The sequence below is a fragment of the Calonectris borealis genome, chromosome 1 (assembly GCF_964195595.1).
Source record: "Calonectris borealis chromosome 1, bCalBor7.hap1.2, whole genome shotgun sequence".
NCBI classification, from domain to species: domain Eukaryota; kingdom Metazoa; phylum Chordata; class Aves; order Procellariiformes; family Procellariidae; genus Calonectris; species Calonectris borealis.
The window spans coordinates 103,250,658-103,269,586 of NC_134312.1; the positions used below are offsets into that span (position 1 = coordinate 103,250,658).

At 43.8% G+C, this 18,929-nt stretch overlaps 1 protein-coding gene across 2 annotated transcripts in view; it reads right to left on the reverse strand.

Annotated features, from left to right (window-relative positions):
- Positions 1 to 332: 332 nt before the first annotated feature.
- Positions 333 to 18,929, reverse strand: part of HTR1F (5-hydroxytryptamine receptor 1F) — a 112,977-nt gene continuing 94,380 nt past the window's right edge. The window contains exons 3-5 of one of the 2 annotated variants that reach the window (XM_075170183.1): positions 13,423 to 13,517; positions 11,160 to 11,293; positions 333 to 4,525 (exon numbers count right to left, since the gene is read on the reverse strand). In XM_075170183.1, coding sequence (XP_075026284.1) covers positions 3,387 to 4,487 — 1,101 coding nt within the window. In that variant the 5' untranslated portion in view covers positions 4,488 to 4,525; positions 11,160 to 11,293; positions 13,423 to 13,517 and the 3' untranslated portion in view covers positions 333 to 3,386. Of the gene's footprint in view, positions 4,526 to 11,159; positions 11,318 to 13,422; positions 13,518 to 18,929 lie in introns of those variants that run through there. The other variant, XM_075170193.1, reaches the window with a different exon arrangement.

Here is an 18,929-nt window from a genome sequence, read left to right on the forward strand (position 1 = left end):
TACTTGCTGAGACTGAACTCTCACCGGGCACAGAGCTACTTGCAAAAAATCTTAGCTCCAGTGCATAAAATCTTGCTCCCTCTCGCTCCTTGAATCCAGTGCTAAGCTCCAGTGGATGCCTGTGTACTTCATGGGGAGGGGAAAGCAGCATCCCACAGGAATCTTAACCTTTATGCATTTTGAAATAGGAACCCAAGTTTTTTCTTAACACATCACACGCGTGGATAAATGCTAGAGATGAAATGATACTGTGTGGGGTTGTGTGATAAAGTGTTCGGCACAGTGGATTTTGTTAGAGAACGAGTGATGATTTGCAGTCAGACACCAAGAAATGCAAGCCGCAAGTGCTTTTAATAGGATAACTACCCACTCGTTTGCTTAGATTTCTTGTAGTTGCATCTTCCACCACTGGAGTCTTGAAGAGTGAGCAGATACAGCCCAGTGAAAATGATACAAAAGAAACCACCCTGCATTTTGAGAAATGTTTAGCAGCTTAGATCCAGAGTATAATACTGTTAACAGTGCATAAATGACAGCTATTTTCTGTTTATCTACATATCACTCCATTCTTTGAGCTTTATCCATTATTATTTAAATATGAGTATTTTAAGTGTCTTCTCAAAAGCAACCCCTATTTTTTCTTCCAATTTGATTTCACAAGATATTGTCAAACTTCTTACATGTAAATGCATAAACAATATACTCTACCCTCCAGCAGTCATAAAGGGAGAAGCAGGGGAGAGGAAGTCCTGCCCCTGGATATCCAGTGTTATGACTCAGTACTCAGGAAATGTGGGAAACAAAGGTCTTCAATCTTAAATGTTTCAGTGGGGTTTTCTTTGCTGCCTTCTGCTAATCTGCTAATCCTTTTAGAAAGCTGAATTCCACGGCTCTTTCTGGAGACAGAAGAGCACAGCTGATGTTTAAAGCAGTTTTTTTCTTTCAGCATAATACAGCCATTGCCGAGGTCACGGGGGCTGCAGAGGCTGTGCTCTGACTGCAATGGTAGTGAAGTGCGCTCGCTTGCACTGAGCATGAGCCAAATTCCACTCTGTCGCATCCTAATATCTTCAAAATTTAGCTGTGCTACCGCTGCGCTAGAGCTACACAGCATGACAAGTGAGCTTTCCACTAGATTCCTGGCTGGGTTAAAATCAACAGTAAAGCAAATGCACCGTTTCTAGTACTTCTGAATAGCATCTCATTTGGACCTTGGTGTGAAAGCAGAATACAGTAAGTTGTAAGTGACAGAAAGGAACTAGTTCAATATCTCAGGTTTCAAACCCCGTCATCTTGCAAGAAACACCTCTGACAGCTGTTGTGTCAGCTGGTAGCTAGTGGGCAAAATACAAAAATTATTAAACTCCAGAGTTTGTAATAAAGGGGAGGGAGAGGAGGAGAGAGAAACGACAGTGATGGCTTCTTTTTGGGTTTTCTTGTCTAATGCAAACCCCTGAAAGTCTCTTGGAAGAACATCTGCAAAGACCGGTGATACCTTTTCTGACCTGAGGGTGTGCATAGTGGTCTCATGTCTCAGCTTCTTTGTGATGTCCCTAAGCTGCTGGCCCACGTGCCAAACCAGAGCACCTTTGCAGGAGACTGCTGCTGCTGACAGTGGGGTTTGTAGTTCCCGTAGGAAGCCTCAAGTCCCTATTCCTGCTAGAAAGCATTGAGTGGCTGGCAATGAATGCAAAGTCACACAGCCTGAATCTGTTTGCCCTGCAAAGTGCACAACCCGCCCCCGGGTTCAGGTGTGGCTCTTAGCAACTCACCTGCACTCAGGGGTAAATGCCCACTGCTCTTTTAGCACTCTTGCTGTTGGCAAACTTGCACTGCTGGTTTTGCGGCAACAGCTGTTCTTGCACTCATTGGCACTGTGGCTTGGCATCTAGAGCATGTAGATCAAGATTGGCCAAGGTGCCATCTTTGAGGCTTTAGAAGGCGGCCCACAATGGGATTTGTTCATTGTTCATTGTGGTTATCTTTGAACCAGCTGGCCAGGGCTGCCTGGAGTGCCTACAAGGTCCTTTTAGCTCTTCTGGGACTGGGGACATGGACTAGATGCTCTGGGGGAGGGAGGGGTTTAGAGGTGCCAGCTAGCGAGCATCCCGCAGGATCCCCTCCCCAGGTGTGCACTGCATACTGAGGTCACTCCCCCTGCCCTTACTGGAGAAGCTGCTGCGTGGCCTTTTCCAGAGACCCACGCTGCCAGCACTGCGGTCCATCTCTGCTTTCTCACCTGCTGGGACAGCGGGTGCACAGCCCTACTGCTTGAAGCAGTTGAGAAGAGACTCGAGGGACATCGAGCTTCTGGGGGTGGAGGGCTGCAGCCAGAGCTGCCAGCCTGAGTTCTTCATCAGGTGGCCCTCGACCAAACCTCACTAAGCCACCCACAGCAATGCTCCGGGGGCCGTGGCACAAACTGTGTGGCTGGGTTTGGTGCTGAAAGTCACAGGGACCGTGCCTGGCCGGGTGTGTAAGGTTGGGATGAGGACATGAAGAAAGGAGTGTCTCATGCTTCTCTCCCTTCTAACATCTCCATAAGGAGGACCAGCTGCTCTTTACAAGCTTAACTCTCCCTCGTCCCTGCTGAAGCGGTGTCTCAGAGCCCCAGGCACGATGCGTACCCAGCTCACCGGAGGTGCCCCAACTGTCTGGCTCCTTTCCTTGGGGCTACGCCCACGTCTGTCATGGGTGCGCAGTGGCAGAGGGCTCACAACACCGGCTTGCCGTGAAACTGGTAACCCATGAAAGCACCTTGCCTGCTGCTGGGGTGCTGCAAGGGCATAACACAGGGAAGTCCTTCACCGATGGGAGAAGGCAGGACTGCAGCTGCACTCGGCTAATCAAGACAGGATGATGCTAGGTGTGTTTAAAGCTACTGCCTTTCTCTGGGGATGGCTTGGCTCTATGCTGCAGGCCTGTGCCAAACTAATGAAATCATGTCTTAATTCCAAGGAATTCTATCTTCGTATTTGCGATGAGGGTTTAAAACCTGTGTGTTGTTTTACTTAAAACTTCATTGATGACTGAGGGTTACTTTTCTTTTTTTTTTAAAATTTTGCTTCTTTGTCTACTTCAAGTGTGTGTTTCCTTAATATTTAAGGTAATACTTTATGCTTCAAGCCAGGCAGCTGTGCAAATCCCAACTGGATCAGAACCACAATATGCTACCTCTTTTTCCAGAGCAAAACTGATCCCAGATGATTCATCTCTTTAAAACTTGGGCAATTTATGCTCCCAGTACTACTGATACAAAAAAAATCCTAGTGTAAATGCAGAGTCTTGGTGCTTTTCCTTAAATACGACAAATGTCATCTCAGTTATATAAATTTATACAGGTTAAAAAAACAATGAGTATGTTCTCCTTATATGAACAAAAGCTCTTAAAGATATTGCCTACACCGCACAAGCTTCTGGAAGGCTTTCTTGAAATCTTCATTAAAGATTGTGTAGATTAGAGGGTTAATAAGGGAATTTATATATCCCAGCCATGCTAGGAAATTAGACATGTCTTCTGAGATGTGACATCTTTCACAGATATTCACAACTACTTCTTTTACAAAAAAAGGGAGCCAGCAGATCACAAATGCCCCCAAGATCAGACCCAGCGTAGTTGCTGCCTTTCGCTCTCTTGTGCTGGAGATTCTTTGTTTTTTCCAGGACTTCTCGTGCTTAGATTCAGACCTGGGGCTTCGTAGGGTGATATTGATTTTATCGCAGTCCACCAGGGGATCTGATGTCTTCTCCACTGTGCTGGGCATTGAAGCCGATTTGGTGCTTCTTTCACCTGCGTCCAAAAGGACTTGTCCATTTACCTCCTCCCTTACAATCCGGCTGACGCTTCTTCTGTGAAAAGTCTTTGCTGCCTTGTATATCTTATAATAAAGGATCAGAATCAAGGCCAGCGGGATATAGAAGGCGCCAAATGTCGAGTAAATGGTGAAAACAATGTGGTCATGTTTGATGATGCATTCGTCTTCTCTGCTTGTCGTCTGGTGCCGCCAAAACAAAGGCGGCATGGAGATAAAAATGGATATGATCCATACCACTGCAATCATGATGCCAGCATGCTTAGGTGTCCTTTTCCGTGCATATTCCACAGCATCCGTGATTGCTCTGTACCGGTCCAAAGCAATGGCAGAGAGATGCAAGATGGAACACGTGCAGCACGTAATGTCCACGCTCAGCCAGATGTCACACACCACTTGCCCCATGATCCAGGTCTCCTTTACAATGTAGACAATGCTGAAGGGCATCACTAGGACTGCCACAAGGAAGTCAGTCACTGCAAGAGAGCAGATTAAATAGTTGGCGGGGTGGTGGAGCTTTCTTGTCACAATTATTGCAGTCATCACGAGAGAATTGATGGCCGTTGTCATTAGTGCAAGCACAGACAGGGTAATGGAAATGAGAATCTTGGATGTCACCCATTTGAATAGTTCCTCTGATGTACCGTTTTGTTCAGTTGAGTTTATTAAATCCATGTTCCTTTTTAAAGGTGATCTTTACCAGTAGCAGTTATCTGTTGGAAAAGTAAAAACATTCAGAAAGTGCATCCTCAGCCTCCAGGAAGTCTTGATTTTTGTCATCTTAAAAGACTATGGGCCCCAAACTTACAAGAACCTCAGACTTATCATTAGAATTGATTCTGGCTCCAGACAGAATTTCCTGGCTAGCACTATGTGGGATGCTCTGCCTCCAGGATAGGGGCCTCCTCTTTCTCCTTGGTCGTGCCGTTGGGAAGGGCACATTTGCACGGCAGGGGAGAGGAGCGTGCCGTGGCGCCTGAGACGGCCCTGCCCTGCGGGGTGCTGCGCGTCGCTACATGGGGGAACCAGCCTTGCTCCTCGAGCAGGGCAGCGGCATCAGGGCCGCCCCTGGGGTGCAGAGCCCGCCCTCCTGCTAAGTGCTTACTCTGAAAGGATTGTAGTGGAGTCTTGAAACTGGTTAAATGTGGACAATCTCATCCTCAAGTAACTACTAATACTGCTTTTAGGCTAGCACTGTCTATTCCACTAAGCAATGTAATGACTGTTGAAAACTTTAATCCACAGAAGGCAGGAATAATGCTTCTTTTCTCTCTTTTCTCTATATAAACTCCTTTTTCCCCATCAGTATGTGAGTCGTTCCTTGTGTATAGATAAGCATGGGCTTTCTAAAGTGAGACATAGTTTTCAAGAGAAGACAGAAATGTGAAACATTGCAGTACAAACAGGAGAAGAAACAATTGCGTGTTGAAAGTTTCCTTTCTAAAGTTTCATTTCTAAAATGAAACAGCTGAATATATTTTAAAGCTTCAAAGGGTTGACTTAATGTCTAACTAAATATTATACATGGATTAGAGTCCTGAGAACATCATTACTTTTCCTCAAGTTTTGCTATTCTGTGGTTGCTGCCGAAGAAAACCGCAGAAAACGTGGATGCTAGTTGTTCTGCTAATGACTGTCTCTGCAGAAACAGCGTAACTCCTCTTATGGCTCTGCAGGAAGCAAAAAGCAGGGAAACACTGATGAAGTAAATTCTCAGTTATGTTCTGAGGATCTGCACCCTACTTTCTTATCAAGAAAGGTTTCTGAGCACTCTACGGACTGCAGCTGAAGTAAAAGTTTCCAGCTTTTTAGACTAGAGCTTGTAACTCACAGTTAAGAGGATCAGATTTCATCCTCTTGCAAGTTGTGACATGCAATTTCTTGTGCATGCAAGATCTACCAGATGAAGTGGGGTTTTCTCTGATAACTTTTGTAGTGAGTGGGTTGCGCTTGTGTTGCATTGGATGCCACGTGTAGGGAAATAGGTAAAATAAGTGAATACTTTTTCTTAGGAAAAATGGGTCTCATTAACATAACTAAAGCTTTTTGGTATTATGCTGGAGTGGCTTAAAAAGAAATCTCATATACTGTATGTAACCTTGGACCCAGCTCACTAATTTCTTTTGATATTCTAACCTGGGCAATGCTTAATATGCTATTGACCTACTCAGAAAGATTTTTAGCATTGCTTGACCAACATTTAATTATATGGAAGAACAAGGAAAGGAAATGTATTTTACGTGGTGATATTTACAAACGCTGAGCAGAATCTTGTCCTGTACACGAGCTGATTACAGCATGTGTGTGCTCTCTTTCTCTTTGTGTTCCTCTCTCTCTCTGAACTTGAAATATACTTCACACGCATAAAAATAGTCTTTCATCATGTCAGTGTCACCTTAAAACCTTCTGAATCCACAGTAATTGCTAGTTTGCAGGTATTTTTGTCTATAGCTATTCCAGAGAAGGAATAGCACATATAGTGTTTTGTGGTGAACGTTCAAGCTCTGCTAAATAAATCTTCATTTTTGAGCTTGTATAAATACATGGCAAAAAAAAGTTTATTGGGAAAAACTAAGACTTCTGTTGATATCCAGCAGTTGATCATATTTTAGAACAGTTACTCATTATGGTTAATTACCTTATAACTTTCTAACTCTTTGGATATTAGTCCTTAATTGCAAGCAAGCAAAAAGCAATTTAGAGATAATGAAAGCTGCTTAATAGCTTTTGAAAGATTATTCAGTTTGAGACCATGGAGTAAGGAAAATAGTACGGGTGAGTTTGCAAAACTGGTGTGTAGGAATAAGTAGGTTTCCTTAGTGCTGCAGTGATTTGGAGGCTCTTCATAAGAAGCACAGTGACAGAAATGTGCTTACTTGCCATGTGCACTGATTATGCTTCTCTGTGTGGTTTTAAGATTATCAACTGGTACACTCAGATTTCATTCAGGCTGCTAGCATGGAAACACAGCAGTATTGAAGACTACCACACAGAGTTTTTAGTGTACTACTGTTAGATAGATAATTGTGCTGAGGTCTCCTGTTCGTGGGACATAACCTGTTCTTTAATGGTACTCATCTGGACAATCTGCCCTCCTGTTCCTACGTGGAGTGTTAAGACCCTCTGCTGTTGCCCTCACAGCCCCCGGCAGGATGGTCCCTGCGGGCTGCTGTGCAGACCAGAGTGTGGCTCCATCCAAGGGAGACAGCAGTGTGGTGACAAGATCTGCCCTCCAAGGCGATGGCTCCCTTTGAGGTAACAGAGCCGTTCAGCGGGCTGTGCTGCTTGGGACTGCCAGTCACAAAGTTTTGTGGCTTTCTTGTCCCAGTGGGATGAGGATCCTCTGCTAACCATGGCGGGAATTTGCGCAAGGTTATTGGGTGGTCATTAGCTAAAAAGATTGTTTTATAAGTATGTGGAGTTGGAACGCTGGCAGCATTTAAGGACTGCTGCTTCTCTCTCTTGATCACTTCCAGGATGAACTAGTTCTGGATTTTCTCTTGCTAAGTTGAACTCAGTTCAGCCAGTGGCCATCACTGGCTTCTGTCCTCAGCAAGCAACTGAATCACTTTTAGGAGTATGAAGGATCATGCTGTAAACAGTGCACTGGATTAGGATGCAGGAGAGCTGGCTTCTGCCCCTCTGCTGTAGGCTTTCCTTGTCAATTTTGAGCAAATTCATTAAAGTGCTTCAGTTCATTCTCTGTAAAATAGCTACAGTACTTCCTTGCTACCCTACTTTGCACACTTGTATTGCCTTCTCTTAGTAGCATGAATTATCTCTCGTATGCATTTAGTGCAGGGAAGATCTACTCTTAGGTGATGCCCCCTGGTGCCGTGGGCATACTGGCATAACTACATGCTGTACTTTCAGCTCGGACTTTGCTCTTATCCCCATGTGAGTCTACCAAGCTCTTGCCTCACAGAGCAGGCACAGTCCCTCTGCCCTGTGGTGTGGGCATCTCCTTATGGCCACATACCTGACACAAGACTTCAAAAGGAGGCATGGAAGGCTTGGAGCCCCCTTCTCTGAGTAGTGAATTTACTTTGGTGAATGAAAACAAACTTGCAGCTATGCTGGACTGAAGAGAAATCTATATTTCAACAATTATAGAATGGGTTCAGCAGTGACATGTAACTACTTTCAAAGAAATTCTTACAGTCCAGATGTTTTTAAGGCTACTTTTGTGGAACTGGCAACTCAGTGCCCTTCTTGAAGGGCTAAGCTGAATCTATCAGCTTATCACTAATATTTCTTATACCATGGAAGTTGCTCTTACTGCAGTTGGAAGTGTTGTCTTTTATTATTACCTTTTCAATATGCAGCTGTTGTTGGAAAACTTTTGAAAGACTTGAAGCTTTGATTCTGTGTATTGCATTACAGTGTCTTGAATTTAAGATTGGTGAAAATGATGTCTCGGACTTTATCTTCACTCTAGATCTTAACACAGTAAATTAATCTATAACTGCTATTAAAATACAGGTATGGTATTTCAGTTGACCTGTTAAAATATTAGCCTTCGATTACTGAACAAGAGCCCTGTAAACGAAGGAAGCTGCTGTTCACCTAAGACAGCGTGTCTGTTATCTTGGATACACGAAAGTTATTACTGTTGAGGAATTAGCCACTTCTACGAATCTTTTTTCCTTCCCTCCCAGATATGGCATATTAAGGTGACCAGAATATAAGTACTTCCTTGTCTGTAAAATCACATGTATCATCCTACTGATCTTGTTTAGAAGGCATGGGGGAAAATGTCTGTGCAGCCTTATCACAAAAGTAAACATTGAATTTGTCTAGTGACCACTGAAAGAAAAAGGAATGTTGTTGGTGCTCCTCAGTTTTGCAAGAGCATATGTATATGTTATTAAGCCCAGAACCACCAATTTATGTCTGAGATTTACAGAATAGTAATAAAATTGCTCTTGTTCAATAGCATTAGTCTGTCCTTCCAGGTTTGGAAAAGAGCACCCCTCTGCCTTTGAGTAAACCTGGAAAATAATATGAAACACGGTTGCTGGAGAAACATGGCTGGGAATGCCTTTGGGAAAGGCATCGTGAGCCTACTCTTTGGGATCCTGAATTTAGCCTGAACTGTTAGAAGTTTACAGCTCTTGATTTTTAGTCCTGGTTCGTTTTATATTGCTGTAAGCACTGGCAGCGAGAAAGCTTGCTGATTAGAGTTTTTGAATACAAGTTTTCTGAGTATGCTGGGGGGTGTTTGCTTGCATTTTTCCATGTGGGTTCCTTAGCAAAACGTGTCTTTAATTTAAAAGCAATAACAGTTCTCAGAAAGCAAAATGAGCAGCTGATTGAAAGAAAGGTATTTAAACTGCTACAGACAGCAATAACAGCCTTTGTGCATTAAGTAGACACAAAGTTGTGCCAGTGGCAGAGACAGATCCTGCCCATCTCTCTCACTCAAACAGGCTTCAGCTGGCTTTGAAACGATGACGTGTTTCACCTGCTAGTGGCTTCCCTTGCTCTATTGGCCAAACTGATCTGTAAGCCGGTTAGAAAGGCCCAGCTTTCTTGCTCCAGTGGAAACTGATCCTACAATCTTCTTTTCCTGACGAAGGGGAAGACACTGTGCTTGTATTCAGCTGTGCTGTTTTTATCGCCTGTTCTTGTATAGGCTGACCTGACACTTACAACTTACTGGAGGTAAGACTAAAATGGCCATAGAAGGATAAAGTAGTTATAAGTATGAGCCTTGGTTGGGAGCTAAAATTGCTTCTGAAACCAGTATTTATGAGCTTGTAAAAATCCTTCCTGATGTGGCTGTGTGCCTTTAGATACCAACCATGTGATGTACTAATGACAATTAGCTTAGTAATAATCCATTGTATTAAATGAGTAGAGGAAAATAATACTCTTTTGGATTAAACAAATCTGTTTAAAGGGGTGAACTTCTACTGGATTTGACAGGGGATATGTGCTTTGTTGAGCCTGAACCCTAGAGTCCCAACAGGTGAGGAAGAGGAGAGAAGCATTTTCACTTGATTCTTAATACCCTGTCCTTAAATTCTTTCCTCCCAATAATTCTTTCTAAGGCTCCTAAAGCCACAGTGCATCCACTGGGACAAGGTAGGGGTGACTGGCAGGTTTATAAGAGGAGTCACTTGCCAGCTGAAGGCAGCTGCTGCAAACCTGCCATTCCTGGAATGCAAAGTAGATGTCTATCAGCAGTTTGAAGTGCAAAGCAGAAATCACAAAGTTGCCAGCTTTCCTTACCCAATGTGCATTTCTGCATGCTTAAACGCCCCCCCCCCCCCCCCCATTTCTGCTGCTTAACTAGCAGGTTATTTCCAGTTCTTCATCCGTCAGCAAACATTCATATGTGCATGCTGAAGTAATGCTTTGGATTCCCTGTTTTGGATGGTACTGTCTCAGTCCACCGGACAGAGCACTCTCTGGACCTGAAACGTATGGGTAAAAGCTGGAGGAGTAACTCAAAAGCTGTTTTGGTTTTGCTGCTTGAGTCTCGGTTAAGTGGAGTTATTTATCGTTTCCACTTGTAGAAGGTCATAACAGACCACTGCTAGAAACACAGACCACAAATAACTACAAAATCACAGATAAATCAATTGAACTAATATAAACTAAAGATAATACAGAATTTTGCCTCCTAAGCACCACCTCAGGAGAAGTATGGGTAAATAGACAGGCTTTGCAGCATGCCCTGAATATCAGTAAAACCCATGAAGGAAACAAAGCTGAGAGTCCTGGAGAATACAGGCCACCAGCTTAGAGATGTACAAATCCATTTATTGCCTGAGCACAGGCGCTCTGATTTCATACAGAATGGCAAAGAAAAGTCCATTTCCGTGCCTTGAATGCAAGGCACAGATGTTGCGTAGTAAACCTGCATTTGATTCTTTTCTTAGCCATGTTTCCAGTCTAAGAGTCCCTGTGTTGGCAAAATGATACACTGCAGTATAGTTTGTGTCAGGCACAACAAAGATGATGCTTGCTTTAATTTTCTGGATGGCTCTTTAAATTCTTTCAGCCAACAGAAATAATCCCAAATAGCTAAAATGACAAAGTCTGACAGACTTAGCCCTGAAAGTTAGCACCCCGTATGTCTGCTCTGTCATGTTATTGCTCCTGGAGAAAAATCGACAGGAGGGAGGTAGTGCTTCCACTGAAGCAGCTGAGATGCAAAGTCCGAGGGCTTGCTCAAGCTGCCAGGGAAGGTGTACTTGCCCTGTGCCACTGGATGCTGACAAGCGAGATGAAAGCACCAACTCCATCAGGACCAGAACGAAGGCAGTAACCTCTGGCAAGGGGGCAGAGTGAAGCACTGAAATAGCTCCCGTCCTCATCTCCCTGGTGTAATTAACTCACCTTCATGTTTCCTATTGAGGCTGTATAAATTGCAGCGTGCTGGCTATGAGTCCTTTGACACATCTCCCTCCAGAAGGCTTTGGTCCTTGCTTCGTTACTTCATGAACATTGCCAAGTGCTCCGTGTTTTCCAGTCTGCAAAATACCAGACTCTTCAAGCCCAAACGTGACTACCTCACATGACAGGGATTCCCGCGCCTCTGTCACGGGGGGCAGCTCCTTGCCTCCTGCGCTTCAAAGGTGTTGCTGCGGTTCCTGGGGAGGTACCACTTGAGCTAGCTTTAAATTCAGCCAGGTAACCACGAGCTGAGCGCTCAGCAAAACCTGCCTGGGAAGCACGGTTGCCTCATAGGTGGGGTTAGTCTGTGATGCACTCCTTGGTGCCTTTGCCGTGTTCTCTGCTTGCATCTGTTGGACTGCAGTGTAGTCCTGTGCTGCTTGTCAAGCCTGCCAGGAGGATACCTCCCCTGCTTATTGTAATCATATCTGTAGCAACTGCTGCATTTGCTTATATGGAAGAATGATGTTCAGAAAGTAATTATGCATTCCTTGCCGCTTCTAGTGTTGAAGTTGAGGGTTTGGTTTTTTGTCTCCTTTTGGAAAATTAGTCACTCATCTGTGTTTGCTCTTTATTTCATGTCCCTCTGCCATCTGTTTTAATCTAGCTGAGGGGGATGGGGAGGAGGCAAGCCAGCTTCTCAACCAGCCCTCTGGGAGAGGGGAAGGAGGAGCAGCAAGAACTGCATGGCCCACAGGATGACAGACTTGCTTATATAAAACAGTAAACATGCCTCCCAAAGGCAGCTTCAGTTGTTGGGTAACTGGACAGTGAACCTGTTATGAATTTGATCATTTTGGCTGGAGAAAGGGAAAATTTCCGACCCGTATTCATAATTCTGCAGAGGAGATGGCAGTGATTTATTTCTATAATTCATTAGATGAGGGGATTCAGTTTCCTCTCTTGAGGTCTGAATCCCTGGTCCAGAGCTCTCAGGGTAGTGGTCTGGATAGTTGTCTCATATTGTGTATGGTGTGGAAGAGCACCAGAGGACCAGGTCGTGGACAATAGTGCCTGTGGGAGCTGCTTCCTGCCATCTCTTCTACTCCTGATGTTCTAAGGTGTGTAAATAAATATCTGTGAGAAATGAAGTAGTGTCTGGGCACCCCATCCCCTTATGTGAGCTCTACACTGAGCAAAACAGTACCTTCATGATGGCAAGTATTCTATACGAACAGGCAAAGTCCCATGTAACCGTGTAGTCAACACCCTGTCCTTAGAGGCACATGTCCCCTTGGATGGGTGGTCAGGACCTGAACTTGGACCCTCCGTATCATGAGTGGGCCACTCGCTTCCTATCCCCCTCTTTGGCCACCCACCCTTAATTTAGTTTCATCTGACAGCCTGAAATGTTCCATTCAACCAAAAATTTTTTGTATTAGGAAAAGATGTTTTAAAAATATTTTTTTAGTCCTATTGAAGAAAAAGTAAAGGGTTTGTTTGTTTTTGTTTCAAGTTTTCCTTTGGATTGGCAGTGAATCAAAGAAGTGATTATTCACCCATCTCTATATATAATTTGTACAAGTGTCATACGGTACAGGAGTGACTTGCTTTCATGATTATCAACTAAATTTGTACAGCGAGGTGAAAATGCAGAATGGCTTTGCTTGTGTTTCAAAACACTGCCTTTCAGATACGGGCTTGAAACCTGTAGGAATCGCAAAGCAGCATTGGAGCAAGGAGGTTGAGAGGCAGTTTTACTTCCTTTGAACGGTAATAAAACGCAGCCCTGTTTCTCCCACTTCCTGCTCATTCTTATGCTTTGGGGCCATGTGTTCTTTGCCAGCCCTCTGAAAACACATGTGTGCGCAAAGGTAAGTCACAAACCTTTTTCACTGATTCACCTACCTCTGAAACTCTATTGCAAGGAGGAATTCAACTTTAGAAAAAAAAAAAGAGGCGTTTTCTAGTTAACAGGCATTTTGGTGGAATAGCTCCTGTATTACCTGACTTCTAAGATAATGTGGGCACCTTATGTCCTAGTTCCTTGGGAATTTTATCAAATGTGGGTTTTATTATATAATAGCTGTGAAAGCTTTTATTCAACTGGAAGAAACTACCTGGTTTACTCCTGGACAGTAACAAAACAATCCATATTTTCACATATGTGTCTGGAAAAGATCTCTATTTCAATCTACAGTATAAGAAAACATAATTTTCAAACTATCACCTGGGCCAACAGTCGGATATTTATTTTTCTGCTCACCAGGACAGCTTTGAGGGAGAACTGGTCTCAGAAGAGTTTGTTGGAAGAGGAGTGAAGGTGACGCATCGGTGTGCCCCTCCTCTGCAGCAGGGGTTCTGCGTGACATGAGAACAGTACAAGTCAGTGGTTAATCACTTACAGTGTGGAGAGATGGCAAAATTCACGTAATCTGCAATCTCCTCTCTGCCTAGTTTTTGTAGACTGATGCTTTTTTTGTGGACTATCCTACTGCATACTTCCCAGTGCCTTTCCCTGTACTTCTTTTCACCATGTCATTTGTCTTTATTCCAGTCCTCATCTGATAATCTCATAGACTGAAGGTCTTTCCCTAGGTCTTGTTATCCATGTGTGATGCAATAGGCCTGTCGGATAGTAAACTCTGCATTGGGTTTGCACCAAACAGCAGTTCTCTAGTATTTTCTTTGTCAGGACTAACTGAGACAATTCAGGCTGTTTCCGCTGAATGATGTGCATGTAGCCCTGGCCAGGAAGTATTTTAAGCAAAACAAACACAACAGTCCTCAAAGTTGGTGGGTTTGGAAGTGGGAGGAAAATTAAGAGCATCAACTTTTTAGCGGAAGTAGAACTCAAAATGTTTTTTCCAGTCTCCTTGGGAAAGACAGAGAGGAAAGGATCTACATGCTGCCAGAAAACCAGGCAGAACTTGTTGAAAGTTTTCTCAGAGTGATGCATCCGTGGGAAAGGATTTTGTTGTGGAAGAATGTTTGTTTTTTCCTTCAGACAATGCTCTTCAGCCAGAGGGTGCCAGCTGCCTTGCCCTGATGACTTCCACCAGTGAACAATGGCAGCTCTAGGGAGAGACCCTGTAAAGGGTGTGAGGAGGGGAAGGGCGAGTGCAAGCTCGTGCTCTGTGCCTGGGTGGCGAAGGGACCTGGCCCCTGCTCTCCGCACAGGGCTGCCGCCACCGCAGGGAGCAGGACGTGCCGTGGGGGAATGGCACAACAGACCCTGGCCTGTCTGAAATGCTGGCAAACCGCGGGCCCCTAGGAAGCAGCGAGCGTGGGCTGTGCGGGGTGCCCTTGTTGAGGTCTGTAATGCACGGCGTCTTTCTTGAAACTGCTGCACAAAGCTTAGCGTGGAAAGAGTGAGAGCACAGGTGGAGCTCTGAGCAGGCAGGTGGGAGACTGGGGAAAGCTTACTAAGTGGATCTGAGATACTTGCACAGGAAGGTCCTGTATTGGAGCTGTCAGATAAAATCTCAACCTGGGAACCTGCCCAGGAGTTTTCATCTTAGAAGCGGTAACTAAATTGTCCTCAGGTCAGGCTGGCTTAGATCACTGTGGTTGGACTGACTAGCAGTGGACTCGAAACCACAGCACGTGCTACTGTGTCAGCGTGCAGAGGTCCAAGCTCTCAGCCTCCTCCATGGGTAAACAGGGACTCCTGTTGGTGGAGTTCGCATAGTGAAGAGGCAGAGAGGTGTAATTATACAGTTGAAACTGGTGCTTCCTAACTGGCACTGCGATTTTTTTTTTTTTAGATGTTTCTACTAAGATTGATTTATTCACCACTGTGAACACTTAGGCTGGGGGCTGTCTTTCCAAAATCCAGTTTCTGTGCCTTCAAACTTAGGTCTGTACTAAAAATGACATGACTTGTGTTGTACTTTGTATGGAGTGCCACAGTGGCGGTAATACAAAACATAGAGCTGTTTTTGTATGTACTTTCTCCTGTGTGGAGGCAGAACATTAATGTGGGCAGGTAACTGGTTGGTCAGACTCCCCATGAGCACCACAGGAAACTTGTGTCTAGGGAACGTATCTTTCAAAGGGGGGGGGGGTACCGGATACCTAGGAAGTCGTCATTTGCTGCTTTCATATGCTTTTCCAGTTGTGTGTGGGTTTTTAATTTTTTTTTAAAAGATTTAAATCTGACCATTGACACAACTGAATGTTTTAGCCAGAAAAGTTTAATTCACTCAGTGAATTGGCATAAGCGCTAATGGCAAAAAAGCATTTGTTCCAGGCCTGTATAAACCATCTACGTCTAAGATCTGGGATGCAGCTATGCTGGCAAAACTTCTCTAGTGCAGATCAGGCTTTAGCTTTCCTCCTTTTTAGTTTCAAAATACTCTGCAGCTCTTGAGCATGGCTTTCTCTCTATTTCGGTTTATTATTGCGTTACAACATGATCCACTTTAAAAGTACCAGTATTTGGAAAAATAAGTCCCAGGACAGCCTGTATAAAATCAAAAGTGTAGCTAGGGGAGCTATGGAAATAGGGGAGCTCGTGAGAGTGCATCAGGTGGGAAAGCTGGGGGTAGAACTTGAGGAAGAGGAATGCATGGGGAGGAGGGGTGCCGGAGTACACCCCGCGTAGTACCTGCATGTGTATAGATACCACGCTGCTGCTGAATCGCATTGAATGTATGCAAAATCAGTAATTTCTTTGAAGAAGCAGGATGCCAAATAGCATGTCCGTGTGGTGCAGTGGAAGTCTGCGTTTGGGATTTCTGAGCTGTCTGAGCAAGCTGGCCAGTTTATTTGGCTCCGCGCGGGGCTGCTGCGGTGAGGACGGGAGGTAGGCGACCTGGAGCGGCCACTGCCGTGCCCAGACCGGCAGCTGGTCTGGAAATGATTTGTGCGCGGTCAGGACAGAGATCTCAGCACCACGCTTTGGTGGGGAACGACTGTCTCTGTGGTCAGCTGGCATCACAACTTGCTGAATAATTCCTAGAAGCCTTTGGCCTTGGGTGTATTTTTAGGGGTACAACGCTTTCAAGAAAGCTTATAGCAGCAGGACAGTGTTAAAATGTGTCCAAACACAGAAACAAGGATTTATCTTCCCTAGGAAGCTTCCTGGATCTGTCAGGTCTCCTGTTGCAGACGCTGTGATTACTAAATAAGGTCTTAAGCTCTCTAAGACTTTGTGAACTCATTTTCATTTCTGATAGGAAAATAACAGACTGTCACACGCAACTTTTTTCCTTTGCATAATTCTGATGTAGTTGTGACACTTGACATACTGCACAGATGACTGTGAACGGCTTCTTAAAATTTAAGCAGATGATTCAGAATTAATTATGAAAAACAACCTTATTGTTGTCCTAGGAACTCAGTACAGACAGCAATTGTCTAACAAGATTATCTAGCTTCAATTGATCCCCAAAACTTCTCATTGATAAAACAGCTAAAGAATCTTAAACAATAAGCCTAAGAAACTACTTCCAAAGGTTTCAAAGGTTTTTTTACTGTTGTTGATTTCCCCCTTCCCTCCCCCTCCCCCCCCGCCCTTGAGAATCTATTGATGTTGGCTTTCTAAGATCCTTTAAAACATAACTTTGTGATTAGGAAAGCCTTCAGCACTATAGAGAAGTTTAGATACTACTTTTTGCTAGGGATGCTTGTAGACAGCACTTCAGCTCTTTGTTTCCTAAGTAAGAAAAAAGTATGCGGTTTCAAAAGAGGGTTGAGCAAAGCTACCTTTTAGACTTAGATTATAATACTAACATAAAGGAGCAATAATTCTAGCAGCTGTTTTCTCCTTAAGTTGTATGCTGAGATAATGAAATTTGTCTTTTTATATAAGAACATTTCTTTGTAACCTTGGTGTATACTTGCAATATATTTCAAAGCATTTCACAAGGATTGTTTAAAAAAAGGTGTTTGACGTACTTGCATGTGACAACATGTAATATTAATTTGGTGGTGAAGAGAAGCATTAAACTGACTGTATCTAATTGCCCAAATCTGCAGAAGGCACATCAATACTCAGAACTGAGAGTTCAAAACCCTCCAGTGTATTCTCAGCAATTGTAGGCTCTCTATGGCCCCTGTAGTTTCTGAGAGAGATAAAGATTATAAGATGTGCTTTCAGATAATAACATGGTAAAAAGCAGGAGTAAAGGACAGAGGCAAACTGTTAATGTACTGATCTTCAGAGACTGGAAGAGGCCTGGAAAAATCAAAGGCGAGCCATTGCTTCTGTATGAACTGGCTTGTTTGTTGTGTATGGGAGCAGCATTGTGCTTAGTGCTGTTGGAAATGCTGAATTCCTTTCCCTGGATTGCTTACAGCCCAACTCTCACATGGGGAAGCTGGAGGATTTAACTTTGGACTATAGCATGGCAAACTATTTTTCTACCAGGAGACTGGAAAAGACCAAATTATAACTTTGAAGCTCTCTGCTAAAATACCTTTTCAGTTTTACCCTTTGATGCTGCTGAAATTTATGGGGAAAAAAGGCTTTTAACATTTTAACAGCAATATATTGTTGATAAGTAATGAGAAATATAGTAGAGGGTCTTGCATTGTATGCCCTCATGTAGGTACACATGTATATATTGCATCGTGTTTTTCCCCATCATTTCTATGTTTTCTGTTTTAAGAAGTCATTATTGAAAACTACCTTTCCTTGTTCAAAATGAGTCTTTGCTCTTTGAAGCTGAAGAATATTTTAATGTTAACTCTTCTGGAAAGGAGCAATGAACAGATTCAGGCAAGTCTCCACATCTGATAGTCCCTTCTTTCTTTTTCTAATTTCAATTTTTTCCATTTTTAGCCACTAAATGATAACATTACATTCTGGGATTCTTTTACCCCTTTGTTTCTTGATTCACAATCTTTAGGATGTAGCTAGGCCATATATCTCAAACATTTCCCCCTCACAGTCCCAAGATTTAGAGGCTTTCTTAAAAAGATACAGATCTAGCTAAAGATAGTTTTATACATACATACAGAAAGAGGGTGCTTTCTCTAATCAGTAGACCTGAGTATCTACAGCTTCAAGTAAAGCTAGCAAGCCTGAGGAGAAATAGCCAAATCACTAGCTGATGACACTAATTTAATATGGCCTGTCCAGCTCTGTCACAGTACCTTTGTGATATGTTTGTGATTGTATAATATGTAGTGCAGCAAATCCTAAAAAAGGCTACAGGGCTAAATCCATTGCAGGATGTAAGGACTATCTAAAAACTTCAGTCCTGTGGTACATGGGCTCCCTCTCCAGTGCTGGAAGATTGAAGTCCTGAAGTTTCTTTGGGGCAGTTAAAAAAACCAAACCAACCAAACAAAAAAAACCCACACCAAAAAAACCCAACCCCAAACCCAACAAAAAGAAACCCCAAAACGAAACCAGCAGAGGGAGTTTGTGAACGGAGAGTGATATTTGGGTAAGGGAGCCAGTGGAGGCTCTTCCTATCTGATGTGTCTGGGAGCTACTGTAACTTTGTGCTCACTTACTTACACAACTTGAGCATGCATAAAAACATCCTTGGTCAATCAAAAAGGGCACACAAATAAGCTTTTGCCTGCCTGGTACTACAGAATTGTGACATGATGGTTGGGAACGGGTGGTGGCAGGAGGTGCTTTGGCTGTAGGCACATCGCATGTGTGTATCCTCGCGTTGGGAAGGTCTATAACCTCCGTGAGTGCCCCTGCTCCCTCCCACGGCAAAAATCTGCATCTCTGCCCTGGCTGGGGTGGTGCCTGGAGGTGGCTGGGCTGTGGCTGACCCCATCACTGTCCTCGGCTTGTTTTGCCTTGCT